Raw genomic sequence first — 20,223 nt, 5'->3', positions numbered from 1 at the left:
AAAAGTTAATAACTTTCTCTGCAGTGTCATGTTCATCCCCCACCCTAGCAACACACACCCAGAAAGCCTTTGCCTACAATCCCAGTCTAACTAGCTATATAATCTGATGGCCTTTCCTTGGCACAAGTGGCAATGCTTGTATTTCAGGGTGCCTCGGAAATACTATCTGGGCACTTTCCATTTCACTATACGCAAGACTGAGAAGACAGCTTATTGAGAAAGTTTGCACCTTTTGCCATACCACAAGATATTAAGTGAAGCTGCCTACTTTTTAACTTGCAGTATGACAGTCGCCTGTGAGAATTTGTGTGTTGATGTCATCTCTGTTCCTACTGAGGCAGTGATGTCTACACTTAGTGCTGATGTCACGCACATGCCAGCGCACTAGACATACAGCTTAAAGAATCATTGTGGAAATAATTGTACCCCACACACTCCTATAAGAACTGCCAGCCTCCTGAGGGTGCTGGGTGGGCCCAACCTTGAAAACAGTGGAACATACCCCCTAGGTTTTTCTAACTCCAGCTTCTCACGAAGTCCCTCAGAACACAGCTCTGGGGCTTTCATTAGAAGTCTGTTTTATTTAATATTTATTTATTTGTTTGTTTGTTTGTTTATTAGTTAATAACCTCTGCCTGTCAATCACCATGAGTGCATGCTTTCGGAAGTTCCTTATGACACCTTTAGAGCCAGATATACTCAGAGCTTTCTTTCCAAATTGCGGAGGGGGGGGCATTCCTGAGACGTTTCACAACCTGAGCAAGACCCAACCTTACACAGTTTTAAATATCTATTGAAGTAACAGCAGAAAATAAAGTTATTGAAATATCAAGAGTGGAAAGAAAAAAAAAAGCCACCACTGTTGTTTGGATGTTGAAATGTATTATTTGTGGGGAAAGTAACAGTTATTTCTTCCTAAAGAAAGTTCTTTTATATATAATAATATATATATATATATATATATATATATATATATATATATATATATAATCTCCCAGGTAATGTTGCGGCCACTCCGTCCTTCATCTTCAGCTCAAAACACAGTCCCCAAGACTGACCGTTCCTTACCTGAGGATGGCTCACGGAGAAGAGGAGCCTCTTCCCACAGCGAGAGTGCCACAGGGGATGGTCTGGAATGGGAACCTCTCCCTAACTCTGCCAGGGCCGACAAAAGTCACAAACGTCCATCAAGTTCAGAGAAAGCTGTGTCCGACTCTGAACCACCAGAGATCATTTCACAGAGCCCCGGGACACCAAGCCACCCACAAAAGATTCCGAGAGAAGCCTGTACCTCCCCATCCGCTCTCCAGCAGGGACTGCGGGACAACCCACCGATGCCCGCTGCGGAAGAGAGCAGCTGTGCGCGAACACCTTCCGAGGAGGAGAAAAGGACGCTCGGCGCCAGTGAAAAGAGGATTGACCTCGAAGAAGAAGACCTGCAAGCGCTGTTGCCCAGACTCCTGGATGCCTTCGACGTAGACACACCGCCAGGTAAGGGGCGATTGGGGTGGTGTTGTTTGCTTTGTTATGTCTGTTGTTTGTTTGAGGATCTCGGATGTAGCCCTGGTTGGCCTGGGACTGCCTGGGTAGACCAAACTGTTCTTGAATTCACAGAGGTCTACCTAGCTCGGCCTTGAGGAGTACTGGTCAGGTAAGATTTTCCGAGGGCCAGGAACTCAGGCTGCCTATTAGAACACTGAACTTCACAGCATTGCCCCGTCGTTGGACTCAGTTGCTGGCATCGGCTGAGTCATAAGATCACCATGAGCACTAAAGGCTGTCAGTCACGTGAGACCTTACCATAGACCCTACAATAGCCATGTGGGGCACATGGCACTAAGTAAATAGTTATTATTTTGAAAGTGCAATCATCGTTAGTAATACTAATTCATGCATAACTGACCAGCCCAATTCCACCATTTTAAAATGAGGACAGTCATGCGACTGAGTGAGTTTCTCTGTCCTGAGTTGTACCATCACCATCATCATCGTCACCTTTAACTCATCCCATAACTTTAAGTTATGGAGGCTTTTGGTCCCCTACTACAATTCTGCTGTGTAGTCACACCATCTTCTTTCTATTTAGAACACACACACACACACACACACACACACACACACATATGTAGTTACTGTGGTTAATAGGTTCTCACTAGAAAATCTGTGTGGTCTGGAGACTTGTAGCAGAGTGAAAATGGCATTTGTGTGTGCTTCCTCTCAACATGGTAGTGTTTTCTACGGATCCCACACAGCAGCACAGAGTAAGGAACTTGAACAAAAAAGAAAAAACTGATTAAAGAAGATCAAAAAATATAGAGGAAAAATAAAAATAAAGAAAGAGGGAGGGGAGGGGAGCAGTGTGGAGGGGACAGTTCAGGGAGAAAACAGAAGGGGGCGGATTTTTCTCTTTGTCCTGGAAGCTACAGATCCAAGCTCAAGGCGTCAGCAGCACTGGTCTCTTCTGAAGCCTCCTTCCTTCATTCATTGACTGTCATCTTCTCCCGGTCTCTGCATGACCTTTCAGTCTGTTTATGCTTCCATCCACCAGGCATATTTGAATAAGGCCATCCCAGTATCCTCATTTTAGCTTAATTATCTTACATACACACACACAGAGAGAGAGAGAGAGAGAGAGAGAGAGAGAGGGAGAGAGAGAGACTGAGCCATTTAGTGCTGTGATTATCTCCTTAAACACGCTGTCTCTAAATATAGTCATATTCCGAGATTATGGGATTAAAACCTTAAAATATAAACTTGGAGGTTTGGGGGGGCACAGTCGGTGAGCCCTAACCTAGGGACATAATAATGTCAACTTTATACAGAACTTGGCAGAGTCTAGTCAATGGAATAGAAAGTATTACAGTAAGTAGACTTGAAGTCATCATCATAGCATGAAAGGAAATGAATTCTCAGCGATGGCAGGCGCATGGAACAAAGACTGATGGAAACTCTCCGTGCCTTCAACCAACACAAAATCCCACGCATTATAGTTCTGCCTAAGCATCCTTGGGATCATGATGAGCATTCAAAACAAAGTCAATATCCACTTCACCTTTTCGGGAAAATGTCACTGGCCAGTCGGGCTTTAATGAAAAGATCTCAGTTTTTGACATTTTTACCTTGCTTTTTATTTTGTTCCTGTTTCCCAAGGGAGCTGGTGAAAGTTGAGGGATTCTAAAACTTTTTATTGGTTCAGCCTTCGCAAATGCAGTTGCTACAGTGTGTACGCTAGATTCCTATAGTCTAGGCCCATATTTTAATATATTAACTCTTGTCCAGTTACATACTAAGGGTAAAAGATTGATGGTGATGTAAGTGACTTTTTATCAAGGTCTGTATATGTAAGTATATTTATATGTACTTATCATCATTAAAAGAAAATTATAGTAGAGCTAATGCATTTCTAAGTTCTGATGCTCTGGTACTGTGCAATGTGTAATTCGAATTATCTCATCTTTCAGAAAGTACTTTTAATGCTCAGAATCTCCTGTGTTTCCATTCACAGTCAAACCACTGAAAAGTTCTTATAGGAAATGTGTGTTTCTTACACAAATATTCTTACGATTTGAAAAATACTAAGTTTCTTAGGTGTGGGAAATACTCCCGTTTAGTGTGTCTGGTGGTAGGTGTGCCTGAGGACCATCTCGGATGCTGGAGACGAGCATTGGTTGTCCTGCTCTATCACTATTTACCTTATTCCCTCAAGACGGGGTTCCCACTGAAGCTGGAAGTAGGCTGGCCTCCAACCAGTGGTAGCGTCTCTGTCTCCCACGGTGCTAGGATTACGCTCGAGTGAAGGTCTTCCTGCTTGTGCCGCAAGTATCCTTACTCACCGACCAATCTCCTCAGACCCCACCCCTAAAACGCTAATTTTGTAAGATTTACGTTTATTATCTTTTCTTTACATTAGTCATCCTTGTTTGCCGCTCAAGAAGGAGGTGTGAGGCGTGTGTTAGCCTCACGGATGGTGCTTCTCACCATGCATCTCCCTACTCGAGTATTTCTAAAGGTCTGTTTGCTCGTTTGTTTTCAGAGAGGATTCTGTTCGGCCCGGATTGACCTAAAACTTGCTACGTGTCGAGAGATAGCCTCGAACTTCTGCTTCTCCGCCCTCTACTTCCCCAGTGTTAAGATCACAGATGTGTGTCATCATTCCCGATTGACACCGTGTAGGACATCAGCTCAGGGCCGTCAGCAGACTAACGCTGTGCCAAACTCCCAACCCTCTATCTTTCTTTATGCTAATTTCAATCTGCTGCGGACATAATCTTTTTTTTTTTTTCAAACTCCACTTCATTTTTATATAAAAATATCCTTCATAACCTATACATTATCTGCACAGACTTACCAAAATTACACTAAATTTAATCAGAGCCAGAGGTATGATAACCACACCTACGAACATGAAAAGTGCAGCTAAATTAAGTTATCGTCTACTTGTGTTCACGTCCATCTTTTAATAGAAGCACCAGATAACAGCAAAAAGTTTCTCATCACTTTACTGTCCCACTTAAAAAAAAAAAAAAAAGCTGTTTTTAAAAGTTAGAAATAGCTACTGTTCGTCTGTAACAGCCTGAAATTCACCAGACAGAAGGTCACTCTATTCATCTAGTACGGCAATTAGCCTAGTAATTGATCACCTTTGTAGATTACAGTTTTGTTAAGAAACCACCACATTTTATAAATGAAGATGAACTTTATATTACTTAAAAGCTTAAGGGGATTGAAACAGAAACTTTTGTAATCATTTTGAGGCTGCTATTTACATTAGCTGAATAGACTCATTCAGTATCAAGATCTCAGATAATGAGATTTCCAGAGATCATGAGAGTTTAATTGAGAAAGAGAGAGAGAAATAAAAGAGAAAGACACACACACACACACACACACAGAGTTGTGTAGGAGGAGGTCCCCAAACATCTTTATATTCTTAATGTTGAAAATCAGTAGCAAATGAATTAGGTTAAAACTTCCCGAGAAAAAAAAATTAGATTTGAAGACCTGTTTATTACTCTTTGCCTATGGTAAAAGAAAATGCATAATTTCTGGTTTTATTATCTCATTTCATTCTTGCTTTCCGTTTGAGAGTGAAGTTTCCACGCATAGTTTGTGATTTTTTTTTTTTTAATTCTCACCCATCTGCTTTGCCCTCCACTTGCCACTGTTTGTTTCAGCTGTATGCAGGGAGCTGGAGCAGGAAGGCATGGCTGGAAGGCAAAGACCCAGTGGGCCAACATGAACATACTTGCCAAGGCTCTTTCCTTACACGCAGTACAAAATATGAAGCCGAAGAGCAAAAATCCCACATTCTCATTCTGGAAGAAAACAGTTTGTATCTGACACTAACTCTTCTAAGATCTGATTTAATAAAAAAAAAAAAAAAGAAAGAAAGAAAGATTGGGGCATGTTTAAGGAATATTATCAAGATCTTTCTGCATAGGTTTATTCGTATGTGTTTATGCATGCGCCATTATATCATTAAAAGGGAAATAATAAAGCAGTTGAGATTGTATTTCTAAATTCAAATGACATAATAATATATAATCTACAATTAGAATTATCTAATCTTTTAGAAAATTTAAAGTCCCCACATTCCATGTGTTTCCAATTACAGCCTCAGTGGGACTATTTAGATGCTTTTATAGAAAGTGTGAGCACCGCTTTCAGTGTTGTTAGTGGCGATGGTGACTGTGGAAGAGGACTTTAAAAAAAACCGGGCTTATAGGATTGACCTACCTTTACATTTTACACACCCAAGGGCTTCTAATAACAGAGAAGCTACAACTAGTAGGGAAATTTGGGAAGTTTCTTACGCATCTTCTGAGACCCGTTGCTGGGGTTTTTCCATGAGAATACACGAGGTATGGGATTGAATGAAGACTAGGAGAAGCTGTGATTTTTCTTTTTCTCTGGCTGTGTGGGTATTAGTACAAGAGGAATAACAAAGGAAAAAGATGAGAAGCCTGGTCCAGTCAAAAGTGATGGCACAGAGCTTCACAAATGGGCCCTCAGAAAGAGAAATGTGAGTCACCTGACAGAGAATTCAAAATAGCCACCAGACAATGAAACACGTGTGATAAGGATGCAAGAGGGGAACTATCTGAGGGAAGAAAGGCACCAAACAGGGAACGTGGTAGGGAGGAGAGATGGGAAGCGGGATGGAGAGTGGGAGGATGGGGTTAGGGAGGAAGGGTGGAGGATGGGGCGTGGTAGAGGAAGGCTAGCAGAGAAGGGGAATGAATAGGAAATACATAAAATTTTATGCCACATACATAAAAATTTCATGATGAAACCCATTACTTTGTAGGAGTACCTAAAACAACCTAAAATACTTATAAACTGCCAGTAAGATCAGGTGATCAATGAGATCAGGTGATCAATGAATGAAAAATGAGAATTTTAGATGGACAGGGTGTCACACCCTGTAATCCCAGCACTTGGGGAGGCAGAGGCAGGCAGATCTCTGTGAGTTCAAGGACAGCCTTGTTTACAAAGTGAGTCCAGGACAGCCAAGGCTACACAGAGAAACCCTGTCTCAAAAACCAAAAGAAAAAAGAAAGAAAGAATGCATGAATGAATGAATGAATGAAAGCAAGATGAGAGTTTTAACAAAGAGCAAAGTATGTTGAGTTAAGCATAAATTTTAAAATTCAAAACAAATAAACAAATAAAAATTTCAACGGAAGGGTTCAAAGTTGAATAAAAACAAGCTGAACAGAAAATTGGCAAGGTCAAAGAGAAAGCCCTTGAAGTTAGTCAGAGAAGAAAAGTGAAGAGTGAAGGAGGCCTAAGAGAGATACGAAACACTGTCCAGCAGTCCTCTGTACCTATTATGTAAGTTCTAGGTGCAAACAGAGGGTCAGAAAGCAGAGCCAGAGAAACAATGGCCCAAAGCATCAAGTATTGGAAAGACAATGGAGCCTCAGAACAATGGGGCCCTAAAGACCTCAGATTAGAGGAACTCAAAGAAGTCACCACAAAACAAGTCACATTATAATCAATTTGTCAGATGTCAGATACAAACAAAACCAAACAAAACCCTTCAAACCTGGCAAAAGTGGCCCTCAGAACTGAAATAATTTATTCAAGGTCTTTGTATCCCTGGAGCAGTGTGAGACAGCTCATCGAGTAAGGACACTTTCTACTCCTCTCTTATGCCACAGAAAATAGTGCAGCTGTAGCTACAATATAACCATGACACTATCAAGAAGGTTTTTGGAGCCTACATTCTGTGATCTTGTAATACTATGTGTTGACTGTAAATTAAGACGCCAAAGCACACACTTTTCTAAACATTAGTTCATTAGCATGTCCTCCACTCACACCGTTTCTTAGAGAAAATCATTCTTTCTTAATTTTTTATTTATATTAATTTTTTACAATTTATTCGTTCTATACCTCAATTGTAGACCCCTCCCTCATCTTCTCCAGGTCCCACTCTCCCTACCTCTTCCCCCCTATTCCCTTTCCCTAGTCCACTGAAAGGAGGAGACCTCCTCCCTCCTATCATTCTTAACAGTTTAGGATATTTTATTTTAAAAAATTATCCACTCATAATGTGTTTTTTTCTTCTTCAGCTTGGTAAGAAATGTTTATATGTAAATAAGAATAAATTTCGTTTAAAAAAACTCTCTTTTTTTAAAGATTATACACATCAAAAAACTTTTTTTATTGTTGTTGTCATTGCTGTTTTTTTTTTTTTGTTTGTGTTTTCAAGGCAGGGTTTCTCTGTGTAGCCCTGGCTGTCCTGAAGCTTAGTCTGTAGACCAAGCTGGCCTTGAACTCACAGTGATCTGCCTGCTTCTGCTTCCTATGTGCTGAGATTAAAGGCATGCACCACCACCTCTGGCTCACATCAAAAAATTTTTAGCAACAGCTGCCAAATTCTGTTCTACAACACAATTCCTAATAAAACAGAGAGCAGAGAAATTGAATTAAATTAATTTGTTAGTTTAACATCTATGTGCTGTATTTACATCATTTCTTTCTTCCTTCTCCTCCCTCTTCATCACTCTGACCCCTTTCCTGTCTACTTCCAGCCCCTGCTCTCTCACACACTCATGGCCTCTTTTTCTTCAATTACTAATGCTACTATATATAAAAGATGAACAAAGGTATAAATACAACCCTCTAAGTTCATATCATGTTACCATATGCATATGTTCTTAGGATTCACCGCTTGATGTTAGGTAGCTAGTTAGGAGGCTCATCCCTAGGGAAGATCAAATCTCCTTCTCTCAGTTGTCATTAATTTCTCTTAGTGCTTCATCTAGGGGTGGGGCCCTGTGAGATTTCCTCCATCCACATTGGCTAGCACTGGTGCTGGCGCTGCTGTTGTTCAGGTCTTAAACAAGGTAGACATATTGTTGGCATTCTGTGGACTCAACTTCCCCACCGTATTTTGAAGACACTATCTCACAGCAGATGCCCTGGTCCTCTGGCTCTTAAAATCCTTCAACCCCCTCTTCCATGATGCTCCCCAAGCCTTAGGAATAGTGCTTGTGCTATGTTCTACAACACTTGGTCTGGGCTCCTCACAACTGGATTCTCTACATTTTGACTAGTTGCGACTTTCTGGGTCTCTGTCTGCTGTTGGCTGCAGGGAGGTGGTCTCAGGGTCTGCCTCCTCAACCAGTTGTGACAGTGTCACCTGGGATCTTCAGAGGCAGATTTGTCTGCTGGCCCCAGAGAGCCCAAACACAACTATGGTGTGGGGAGGGGTTAGCAATCTGTTTCAACACTCTTCCGGTTATGATATCATAGCGATTCTATGACGGCACTCTGGGGTAGGCTCTCTGGTTCCACAGATTCAGTCTAGCAACTGGGACAGAACTGTAGGACACACCATAGCCAGCTGAGTACTGGTTATCTTCTCTGTTGAGGGGAAGGGCAGCCTCCTCAAGAACAAAGAGAAGGTGGGATCTGATTCTTCTCTGTGGGTGAGCACTGTAGGTAGCCAAGGAGGCTCATTTTCCTAAAAGGCTCTTCTCCTTGCTGATTTCAGGTGCGCAGCCTCTGGTGGACACGGAGCTGTATGGCAGAGCCGAGCAGATGTGCCAGGCCTTCTCTGCCCTTGTGGACCAAATCACCTTGCCCAGCTTGGAGTGAAAAGGAATCCAGACTCAAAGCTCCCTTGATGTGATGACAAGAAAACTTTATTCAAAATCTGAATTTAAAAGAATCAAGCCTTCAGCCTATCTCTTAATGGTTGATGTAGAGGGTAGGGACTTATGTTTTGGTTATTTTCTTTAACCCCCCCTACTTATGTAATCTTAGTTCTTCAAAGTAGAGTGAAACTTTGGGGGTGAAGAAAGGCAGAGGATTAGAGACCACACAGCGGCACATGAAATCGAGGTGGCTGAGTCTCCATCAAAGGGCTATAGTTTATATATGTGGGTGGCAGAACTCAATTGTGTGATTCATATGAATGTAATCAGCCTTCCAGTGTCATTTGTCATACTGAATTAATAACTCAGTTTTCTACCCGATGTTCTTATTAAACAATAGGTTTTAGCAGAGAACACAACACACACACACACACACACACACACACACACACACACACTTGCATGCCTATAAAACAGTGAAATCTGTTTAAATCTGGTTGCATCATTGTCATTTTTTTTTCTAGTCGGGATATTTGTAGTTAGTTAGGAAAGATGTTCCTATTGAGGGAACTTGAACAAAATGTGCATCAATGTCTCTGTACCATTCCTTATAATCTCTAAGTCAACAAGTACCTCAAACTTTAAAAAAAAAAAGGTTCTCTTTCTAAAAACCCCATATCTGATGAGTTTTACCAAAGTACTTACATGGCTCCTTTCCCCTTGGGTTGAACTGTTATCATGGATGTTTATGTTAATAACCAGAATAATCTCTAATATCTTTTTACCATTAGAGCAATTAGTTTATTAGCATCTTATATGCATTCACATATTTAATTCTCATAACAGACCTAAGGAGTCTTCAGCTTCTTTTATAAGAAAAAAAAATTAAGACACATAGAGGTCAAGTGACTTCCAAAGTCATTCAGCCAGCCCTTTACACTACGTTTGAACCACATACCTGAGCCTACACTTTAGCCACTAATCTCTCATTTCTGCCCATAAATATTGCTGTGACTCTAATGCTTTGCTCTTCAGCCTGTGTTATAGAAAGGTCAGTCATTCCTAGACTGCCTGCAAAGTGAAATAAGGTCCAGGCATGTTTGGGGCTACTACGTTGTTTCTCTTCAATCTAATCCCAATGTTTAATTTTTTTTTTCCAATCAATCAATTTTTATTTAGGTTTTTGTCACTTAATGTACTCACTTTCCTTCTAGTATCATCCCAGAGCCTTCCTTACAAGTTTAATAAGCAAATCACTGGAGCGTAGGTCAGCAGTTCCTAGCTGCCCACTGTCTGTTTTGTACAGGCTATTGCAAATGTTTTTTTTTATTATTTCTTTAGGTGTGGGGATGAGATGAGAGCCGTTCCCAAGCCTTTCTATCTCTCCCTGAACTGTTGATGGCTGGTTTAACTCAGCTGTTCTGGCAAAAACCCTTCTTCTGACTGAATTGTTCTGCCTGGCCTCAAATGGCAATAAGAAGATTAAAATATGTTTTAATCTTCTGGCTCCTTCTCGTTCTCTGACTCATTCTGTCTTCACCTGTGTCTAGCCTTTTCTCTTTGCAACCTGTCTCTGTAAAACTGTCCCAGTGGGGAAAAACAATCTTGCTAAATCTCTCTCTCTCTCTCTTTCTCTCTCTCTCTCTTTCTCTCTCTCCTCTTTAAGTAGCTTCTCTTTCCTGTTTTGTTCTCCTGAGACTTGGGCATATCCTATCTCTGACAGATAAAGATTCTGTCAAATCTTTATCTGATTTGTCCCTTCATTTACCCTCCATTAGACACCCCTTTTTAAACATGGCTGCTTCCCTCTATAAAGTAACCTTACTTTCATTGTTTGGGATTAAGCGTGCACATTAACAGCTTGGATTCCAGTCAGATCATATTGTAATCCAGAGCGTGTCTGCATTTCAGCCAGATCACATAGACCTAGAAAATCTTCGGATGTGATCCGTTACCAGAACAGCCATGCGCCTGAATGGAAAGTCCTCTACGGGCTATGAGATAGGAGTGGGCACTTAAAAAAAAAGACTAAAAAGGACAAAAGAAAATAATTTTGTGATGCCTGTGTCCATCCACATTTCATTGGACTGCAACCCCACTGTTTTGAATACCCATTGCTCTGTTTCCTCCTGTTCTGCCTATACAGACATCATGATGGCAACAGGCACAGGGCAGCCCACAGTATCAGTAACACTCACATTCTGACCTTTATGGAAAAGAAAACCCTGCTAGGTCCGATATGGAGTACAGTGATTGGAGAGGGACAGAAGGAAAGGGCCATCCTCCAAGAGCCAAGTCCCTTTGGTGGTTTGTGAGCAGTAATGATCTTTTCAAAGAGTTTTAAAGAATTCGGTGAAAGACCTTAGACTAGAAAGCAGGATGAATGCAAAGCATGAGCCTGTGTCCAAAAGTAGCCGGAGTGCTAGCTTGTAACATTCTCATTCTCCCAGTCAACCAAAACCCAAGGCTGTCCTCTCCCCCACCTCCCGCCACCAGCTCTTTTCAGGGTTCCGATTCTGTAAGGACTCAGATAATCCTCCAATGAAACTTCACACTCTTTAGACAACTTTTCTAGTTTGAAGATGGCCCTAAATTCAACGACACTTGCCCTGATGCTAATTGGTAATATATCTGAAATTCAAACGCTTTGTCAAGCACCTGTTTTAAGAGAAAGATCACAAACATGGGACTAATCTGAGGCAAAAATGGTGTTGTGTCTGGATCTCATGTGCATCTGTTAACTGAGCTTTGCTATGACAGTCCTCATGCAGGCTGGTCATTTTTTTTCAGGGAAAAAAAAATATTGACAGTTCTCCTGGTATCATGCTCACTTTCATTTTATTTTGCTTTTCAGTGTAAAAGTATCACCACTCATAGAGCTTTGATATTTAATCAAACAGCATATACATAATTGAAAGATAATTATGATATCTTATAGTTTGGACACGGTTCATGCTAATATTAAAGATTTAAATAAAGAGAATCCAATAACATCAGTTGGGAGCCAAAGCTTTTATTAATTTTGTTTTCATTAGATGGATGTTTTATTCCCCTGTGTTTTATTTTTCTTCATTCGATATTCAAAACTCTTCTCTCAGACAAGGCTGAGAATCATGAACCATCAGTAATACTATTCATGTGTATAGTCCTTCCACTCCAGTTTCATAAGCGATGCAGCAGTTAATGGCTTGTGATTTGTGTGATTATGCAAGCTAAATGTGTGGCCCTCTAGCTCATCGGCATTACCGGGCCTCTTCAGGAAAATTATTAAATTACTGTAAAGAGATAAAGCCCTCATCCCCAAGCCAGCTTTGGAAGGCCTTTAGCCCCTGTAGACAGTGGAGTGGTCAGTCCATAATCACCGTGGGAAGAGATCGACTAGCAACCAAGACTCTGAAAATAATATTCTTAGAGAATCTGACAGGATATTCACAGCTGGATATTTACACGGCCTAAAATGATTAATAGGAAAATATTTTTTTTCTTAATCCCAGGGCTCGAGTGAGCTCCGAGGGCAGCCTCATTTTTCTCTTTACTTCCAGCTTCACTTTTCCGGTGAACCCAGAGGCCGGCCTGTGCATGTGCCCACTTATCAAATCTTCAGCCAATTCTTTCTTCTTGGAGGAAGCGGTTCTAAGGAGCTGAGAATATGCATCTGAAAGTAGAGAAAAGAAACTCCGTATGGTCATGAAATTCCACTTAGGTTAGTTGCTCTGCTTAAAAGAAAGAATTGATGTTATCACTGCTCTCAGTTCTGTATATAGTCAGAACATACATGTAAACTTGTGTTCACAATATTTTCTGTCCTGTGAATTTCACTTACATAGCCTAAGTAAAATAAATTATTATTTTTAACATTTGTCAATTAAAAGAGCATGTGATGGTTAAGGTTTAAAGAGTCATCATATCGAGTTTAATATAGAAACCTAAGGCAGACATTTTACCTACCAATGACCATACAGAGACAGTATTGGCTTCATTCCACACCTACTCTGTGACTTGTTTAACTATTACCCTATGGTGGACATGTGGATTATTTCCATATTTTTGATAAATACTATTGGAATGGAGAGTCTAGTACCACAGCATTGGCTGCACTTCATGACACTCCTTGACCCCTGAGTTTCAGGTGCATGCTTGCTGCGTATGTGGCTTAGAAAACTTGAGGAAAGTAGAAAATCAAGCACAGAGGGATCCGTTCTTATCACTGGAATGGTGTTTTCTGTGTTCCCTGTTTAAAAAAATAAGAAGTGTAAACAATTGTAGACACCTATCACAAATGTCTTCAGATTATAAATCTAGATTTTAACTCTTCTCATCACAAAACCCCCTAAAACCTCACAATTGTTCTAGAACTGTCAAACAAACTGTCAGCCCCAAGAATGTAGATATTTCCCTCCTGCCTTTCTCAGTGGCAAAACAAAGCCTGCTGAAAGAAGAGAGCATCACTTTTACAAGGATGATATCGTGTCTCAAACTCTTTATTTTCAGAGAAGTCTTCAGTGAACTCTGCTATTTCCTTTTCAGGGGTTATCAGTGTACTATCTAAATCAAGCAACCAACTAACCAATCAATCAATCTCTCTTACTCTCTTGTTCTCCTTTCTCCCTTCCCCCATATCCCCCCTCCTTTCTTCTTCTCCCCATCACTTGCAATCTCTTCTCTCCTTCCTGACCATCCCTCTTAGAACCTGTCCATAACCCCATCAGGATTTAGAGGTTAAACCTGGGTATATGGATCCTATTTAGGGCTTCCTTAAATAGGCATCAGGCTTCAGCTAAAGGACAGGGTCTTTCTAGACCAAAAGTAATCTTTAGAATCCTTTCTCATAATCTCATCTGCAGCCTTCAGAATTTCTAGAGCTCTCACATCTGGCCTCTTCTGTCCCTGTTTATTATTGTAAACAGCCATGGTGTCCCCGTCATCATTCAGCTTGGTCACCTGTTCTTGGGGTAGAGCTTTTCCAGTGTCTTCAGAGTTAGTAAAGGACCTTGTAAGGGATCACAGAACATCCAAACAAACAAAGAACATGAAGAGACTTTGTGACCCATCCAATTCCTTCCATAGCCTCCCTTTTCTGGTGAAAAGAGCAGAAACTAACTTTCCCAGGGTTCCATACCATTTGATGTCTCTTGTTTTCATATTTGTTGAGGCACTATTAACAAATGCGATATATTAGATACAGCATCTTGTGGACCACATATCTTAGCAGAGGATGATTCATAGGAAGAGTTCATAGATGAATTTACAGAAATTTATTTTAAAGACCTAAGAACAAGAGCTCTTTTGTATATTGCACTTGCAGTCATTTTAATTATATCCTTTTGTCCTATGCTATGACTTCCCTGAAAACTATGGGGACAAACACCTCTTCAACCTCACCTTCACTCAAACTTTATAGCACTCCATCCCCAGGGACAAAAGCAAAATTCACTAGAGGATCCATCCTGGTACATCCAGAGCTGCCTGAAGCACTAGAGATGAAATGAGGCTTCTTGAAAGGAAATCACAGTGTTCCTGTAACTATTTAACATCCAGACATGTATCTCCTTGACCCAAGACCCCAGCTTACTGTAATGAGACCAACCAAATGGAAAATCTCATTTCCTGATCTTCAAACAATTGCCTGTGCAAAACATTAAAATAACTTTAATAAAGGGAAACGTTAGCTTCTGCTACTGAGCTATTTGCAGATCAACTTTCCGGTGAACAGGAGAAAGTGGCTTTCAGAGCTGAAGTTTTGGAGGCACAATTCTTTTCATGTTCAGCTCAGCACAAGGATATTTCCTTCATCTACTCTGGAAGCATGTATACTTGTGGAAAGTGAAAGCACGATGGTGACTTGAGTGCAGAAGCTAACTCTGATGAGGATGAAGCAAGTCTTGCTCACCACCCTCAGGGAGCTTCAGAAGGAAGAAAACACAAGCATTAAGACTTATTAATTAAGGCTGATGTTGTTGCACCGTTTATATAAAGAGCAGTAGAGAATTATCTGGTTCCTTGACTCAGCAACTCATAAGGGATCTTTAGTTCTTGAGGTTAAGGCAAACTATGTATTTTAGAAGTTCTGTAAAATCTTAGCTGTGAAACTGTTATTGACAGCTGTTTCTTCAACCGAACCATAATAGAGACATATAATAATGTTCACAATTAGACATTTGCTAATAGAGGTTTCCCACCAGTGCATACATAATTCTAACTATACCTAAACAGCCCTTGTTACCATATTTGGAAATTGTCTGATGGAAAGAACACTCAAAAAAGGACAAACTGTATGATTGGGGCACAGGCTTTTCTCACAGCCTGCAGGGGCTCACTCCCCCACACTTTAATTTTATATATGGTAAATTTCTTCGTCTTTTTTTGGGGGAGGATTGTTTTTGTTTTTCAAGACAGGGTTTCTCTGTGTAGCCCTGGCTGTCCTGGAACTCACTCTGTAGAGCAGTCTGGCCTCAAATTTACAGAGATCCACTTGCTTCTGCCTCCCAAGTGCTGGGATTAAAAGTGTGCTTCACAACTGCCCACCTAAGTCCCCCAACATTTTTAAGGAGTTATAACTGATTAAAAATGTAATGACTCACTAGAAGTTAATTACTTATTTGTGATTCATTCAAACAGCAACATACTATAAGTATAGGTTAGTTGATATTTCTGCTCTTGATGACATCAATTAATTATTTTTCAAGATATGCCTTCATTTGCATGAAAGCCATGTTTTGTTTTCACTTTAAAGGGGGCAAGAACTGCCATCCTGCAAACATTTCCCCACCCCCAGCTCATACTCATATCTTATTGGTTCCACGTCAAGAAAACACTAAGTTACATCCAAGTTAACAATGAAAGTCATCTTCATAGCCAGGCACCCGTAATCCCAGTATGCAGGGAGGCAGAGGCAAGGCAAATCTCTGTGAGTCCGAGGCCAGCCTGGTCCACAAAGCAAGTGACAGACAGCCAAGACTACATGGAGAAACCCTGTGTCAAGAAAACAAAGAAAAAATCATCTTCATTTTAGAGCAAGCTTTATACCTTTACTTTGCAATTTTTACATCTGCCCTTTCTTTCTTTTCTTCTCTTTCTTTCTTTCTTCTTTCTTTCTTTCTTTCTTTCTTTCTTTCTTTCTTTCTTTCTTTCTTTCTTGGTTTCTTTCTTTCTTACTTACTCTTCCTAATGACTTTTCACCCTAAACATCAGGGTGAACATACTGTGCTGACATAAACAACTATTCTGCTATTTGAGCCCTCTTGATATCCACCTCTTTAGGACCCTGTGATACTGGCTTCCCCTAGGGACCCTTCCCTCCTCACTCATTAGCACATTCACACTTGATAGACAGATTCAACAGGCCAGGGCTATGACCTTGTTTAGCCTCTGAGCGCCTCTGCAGCACTGTTGAGATCTTGTCTTCTTCGCCAGCCAATTCCCTCCTTCCTAAGCCATGGTTCCTGGAGAGCACACAGTCCACGTAGATGTCCCAGAAGAGTTGCGCTAGATCCCAAAACAGTGCCCCGTGCTTCAAGTTCTCAGATGACCGCAGGTAGATCATAAAATCCCAAAAGCCAGAAATGGTGTTGGAAACACGAGGCTTCTGCATTTCCAAGAGGAGCTTGGAGGAGGACTCCCAGCACTGAGGGTCAGCTTGGTTAAGAGCCAGCAGGTCTGTGTGGCTACGACAGAAGACAGGAGACAGATGGCACAGTCCCACAATGAGCAGGGAGCAGGCGAGACTCAGGTGGATTCCTCGTCTGTTCCCAGGATCAGCCATGGTCCTGCAACTGTACACATGGAAAGACATAAGTCTAGTCTTGTTTGCCACTCAGGAAGAGAAATGAGTGTGCTCTTTCTTGGGAAGTTTCAGTCTCAGGAGAAGAAACGCAACAACCATTACTAATTAGGAAGAGTTTTACCTTCTCCCTAGATGATCCATTCCCAGTCCAGGCTTTTGTTTTGTTTTGGTTTTTGGTTTTGGGGTTTTGTTTGTTTGTTTTGTTTTTTTGAGACAGGGTTTCTCCGTGTAGCTTTGGCTGTCCTGGACTTGCTTTGTAGCCCAGTCTGGCCTTGAACTCACAGAGATCTGTCTGCCTCTACTTCCTAGAGTGCTGGGATTACAGGTATGCACCACTGCACCTGGCTCAAATCCAAGTTGTGTACAACTAAAATAGTTCAGCTAAGAAGGACTCCCAAGTTGTGTTCTTTGTGAGATAGCAAGTGAAGCTGTCTACACTGGAATGTAGTTTAATGTATTCTTTAAAAACATACTATGTGAAAGTTAAAATTCTGCCACATGAATTTTTCACATTTTAAACCTAGCCACGTTAACACAAAACTACACTACTGTTAAGAATTTAATGCTTTGTCCTTGCTTTGTATGCTTTCCTGCTCATAGAACCTTTTAATTTTTAAAAGATATTAGGCATATGAAACATTACAATAGAAATAAACACATAATTGATGCTTAACTTTCAGATAAATGTATTTTAGGACCAAAGGACAAAGTAAACCTGATGGACATTTTGCGCAATCTTGATATGGCTTTAATAAAGATAATGGTATCTAATTTCTCTCTGCTTGCAATGAGTCTCAAGGAGCTGAAGAGAAATAGTTTGCTCTCCTCCAACTTTCCCAGCTCTCAATGTCTATTGTAATAAAATCATCTGAACAATCACATGTCTCCTCTAATTGGCCACTTCAGACAAATGCAGTGGGATATTATACTCGCCCCATCTTATATGACATTTCTGCCCCCCCCACAAAGTTTTTCTGATTATTCTCCAACTATACAAAATGTGTATCACGTTTAAGCAGCTGGACATGAAGAGAGAAAAACTAGAGGGACGCACGCATTGCTCACCTCCACATCAGAATTAGTAACTATAACACAAGAAGGCAGGCTCTTTCTCTTTTGCTGAACACCGGGACAAACGGAGACAAATGCTGAAGAAATAGTTTAGAGTCTGTCTTTGGACATACCTAATCTTGAAAGGGTCACGTTTGAAATAGCAGATCACTCAGAAAGTGGCTTAGTTTTACAGCGTTTTCAGACTTTTCTTTACTTGAAAAGATTTTACTGAGCTGAAATATCAAAGTTAACAGCCAAAGGTTATCTTTGTTCAAACGTTGCAGTTTTGAAAATCAGGTGAAGTTTTCAGAAGACAAAGTCAGGGGGGTGCTGTCCGGGGTACTGAAGTTGGTTTGTCCTGCTGGTACTGACCTAGCTGCTAGAGACTCTTCAGAAAAGGTCCCCGGTTCAGAGTTAACGGAGGAGGAGACCCCGCTGTGCGTCCGGCTGGGAGCCCGGTGCTGGGCACCCGCTCTCGCTGCTGCTTCGTCCTCCCCAGAAAGAGCCTCAAGGGTCAGGGTCTCCCGCCGCGGCGCCACTCACCTCTTTGTTCCGCGCCTCTGCTGTGGGTCCGTAGGGCGACGCTGCGCTCTCACCTGCGCTGCCCGCGATCCCTCGAGTGCTGGGAGAGGACGCACTCAGGCTGCTCCCCCAAAGCAGGTGACTGTCCCCAGCTTCCGTGTCCTGGAAGCCAGCGTGCCTGTTCTTAAGCAGTGGGAGTGTTCGGCTACGTCAAAGGACCAGCAAACTGCCGCTGCTTCTCGCCCCCAAGTCCCGGTTCCAGCCTCCAGAACTCTCCTTGCCCTCCCCCGCAAAGGTTTGGAGTCCGGAAGGAGGGCCCTGACTGCAGGCGCCCTCCCTGACCCTGGCCCACGCCCACCCTCCTTTTCCAGCAGCCTTTTATTTTGTGGCCAGGTTCTTAGGACCCACCTATCCGGAAGAGTCACAGTGCTGCCAAGTTTGGGCTCAGCTTGACGCTTGTGTAGGAGAGCCGAGGCTCCGACCAGGCTTCCCACCATTGCTTTGGCTGAGTTTCAAAGTGTGTGAGGGGAGGAATGTGTGAGATCTTAGGGTCCGGAGAAGAAGAAAGTGCGAATTCCCGACTCCAGCACAGTGGGAACTTCTCCTACCCGACTGGGGTCCTGAGATAGATGTACGGGAGAAAAAATTATGGGAGGCAATGAACTTGTCCTTGATTGAGCTAGGGAGTCCTTGTTTTTAGCATGGGCTGCTGGGAGCGTCCTTATTTTTCCCCTCTGACCCCCCCTCCCCAGGAATCCTCACTCTCTAAAAATGGGAAGCAGCTTGGTTGGATTTCTTTCTGCTTTGCCTTCCATCTAGTCAAGATCATAGTCCCAGAATGCAGCCCATCACTTCTCCAGGTCCTTGCTGGGTATTAGCGACCACTTTGAAACATTTCCAGCTAAGTGCTCTCAGGCTAGGGGTCTTCCTTCCCACATCTTTCCTAAAAGTCCCCTAGCACCCTAAAAACTCTTGTACTCTCCATTAACCGAAGGCTTTTGTGCCACCTTGACAGTATCCATGGTTACCCAGAGGCCTTAAGGTGAGGTTTATGGAAGGCTCAGAAAACTAGCCTCCTCCAGAGATAACATTAGGAAGAGCTCCGAAGAAGTCCAGAGGGTCCTGAGTTTTCCCTTCTTCTCTCAAATGGACTGAATGTGCTTCAGTTTCCATCTTTAAACTAGATAAATAATGCCTGCTTCCATTTGCCCCCAGTGGCTGCCCGGACGGGGTTGTGGTTTTGCTTCCTGGATTTCAAGGAATCTACATCCTACATCCTTATGGGCATCCTTACCAGAAAAGTGGGCATTTTAGCCCAGCCTGTGAACAGAAAGAGATCCAACAGAACCTATCAAAGGGATCAGACTCCTGTTATTTTTATTGTACTAGAAGCAAAATGTTTTGATGGACTGGATAGGGAAAACAGGTAAAAGAGAGAGGTTAAAATTAACATCAGATCAGAGACTGAATAATTGGAGCTTTGGAATTACCATTGGCTTAGAGGAAACATGATTTGAAGAGCAGATTTGGGAAAGCAGGGGGTTGGGTCTTTACATATTAAGGGTGATAGGAGCGGCATCCAATGAAGATTCTGTATAGGCAGAGATGTAGCAACTACAGAAAAACATGTGAAGTGGCTAAGAAGCCTGGATTTTGGATCTCATCAAATACAGGCAATTGTTTAAACCATCAAAAAATTATAGAAAGTAGGTGAACAGTAGAAAAAAAAACAGTAGAGCGGCAGAAAAAAAATTGTGG

The 20,223-nt window shown here is 41.8% G+C and overlaps 2 protein-coding genes across 2 annotated transcripts in view; one reads left to right on the top strand and one right to left on the bottom strand.

Annotated features, from left to right (window-relative positions):
• Dytn (dystrotelin) overlaps positions 1-9,142 on the top strand; it is a 48,408-nt gene extending 39,266 nt beyond the window's left edge. Inside the window, 3 exon segments of the mRNA XM_021648508.2 lie at positions 999-1,491; positions 9,005-9,099; positions 9,101-9,142. Coding sequence (XP_021504183.1) covers positions 999-1,491; positions 9,005-9,099; positions 9,101-9,142 — 630 coding nt within the window.
• A 2,797-nt stretch (positions 9,143-11,939) lies between these two features.
• Fam237a (family with sequence similarity 237 member A) lies at positions 11,940-18,706 on the bottom strand. The gene is made up of 3 exons (XM_021648516.2): positions 18,487-18,706; positions 16,464-16,879; positions 11,940-12,762 (listed from the first exon to the last, which is right to left on the bottom strand). Exons 2-3 carry the CDS (start codon positions 16,867-16,869, stop codon positions 12,569-12,571), a joined length of 600 nt encoding a protein of 199 aa, XP_021504191.1. The 5' UTR covers positions 16,870-16,879; positions 18,487-18,706; the 3' UTR covers positions 11,940-12,568.
• Between the last annotated feature and the right edge of the window lie 1,517 nt (positions 18,707-20,223).

Source organism: Meriones unguiculatus, chromosome 15 (assembly GCF_030254825.1).
Source record: "Meriones unguiculatus strain TT.TT164.6M chromosome 15, Bangor_MerUng_6.1, whole genome shotgun sequence".
Lineage (NCBI taxonomy): Eukaryota > Metazoa > Chordata > Mammalia > Rodentia > Muridae > Meriones > Meriones unguiculatus.
The sequence above is the reverse complement of the archived record's forward strand: the minus strand, read 5'-3'. Positions and strand labels throughout refer to the sequence as shown.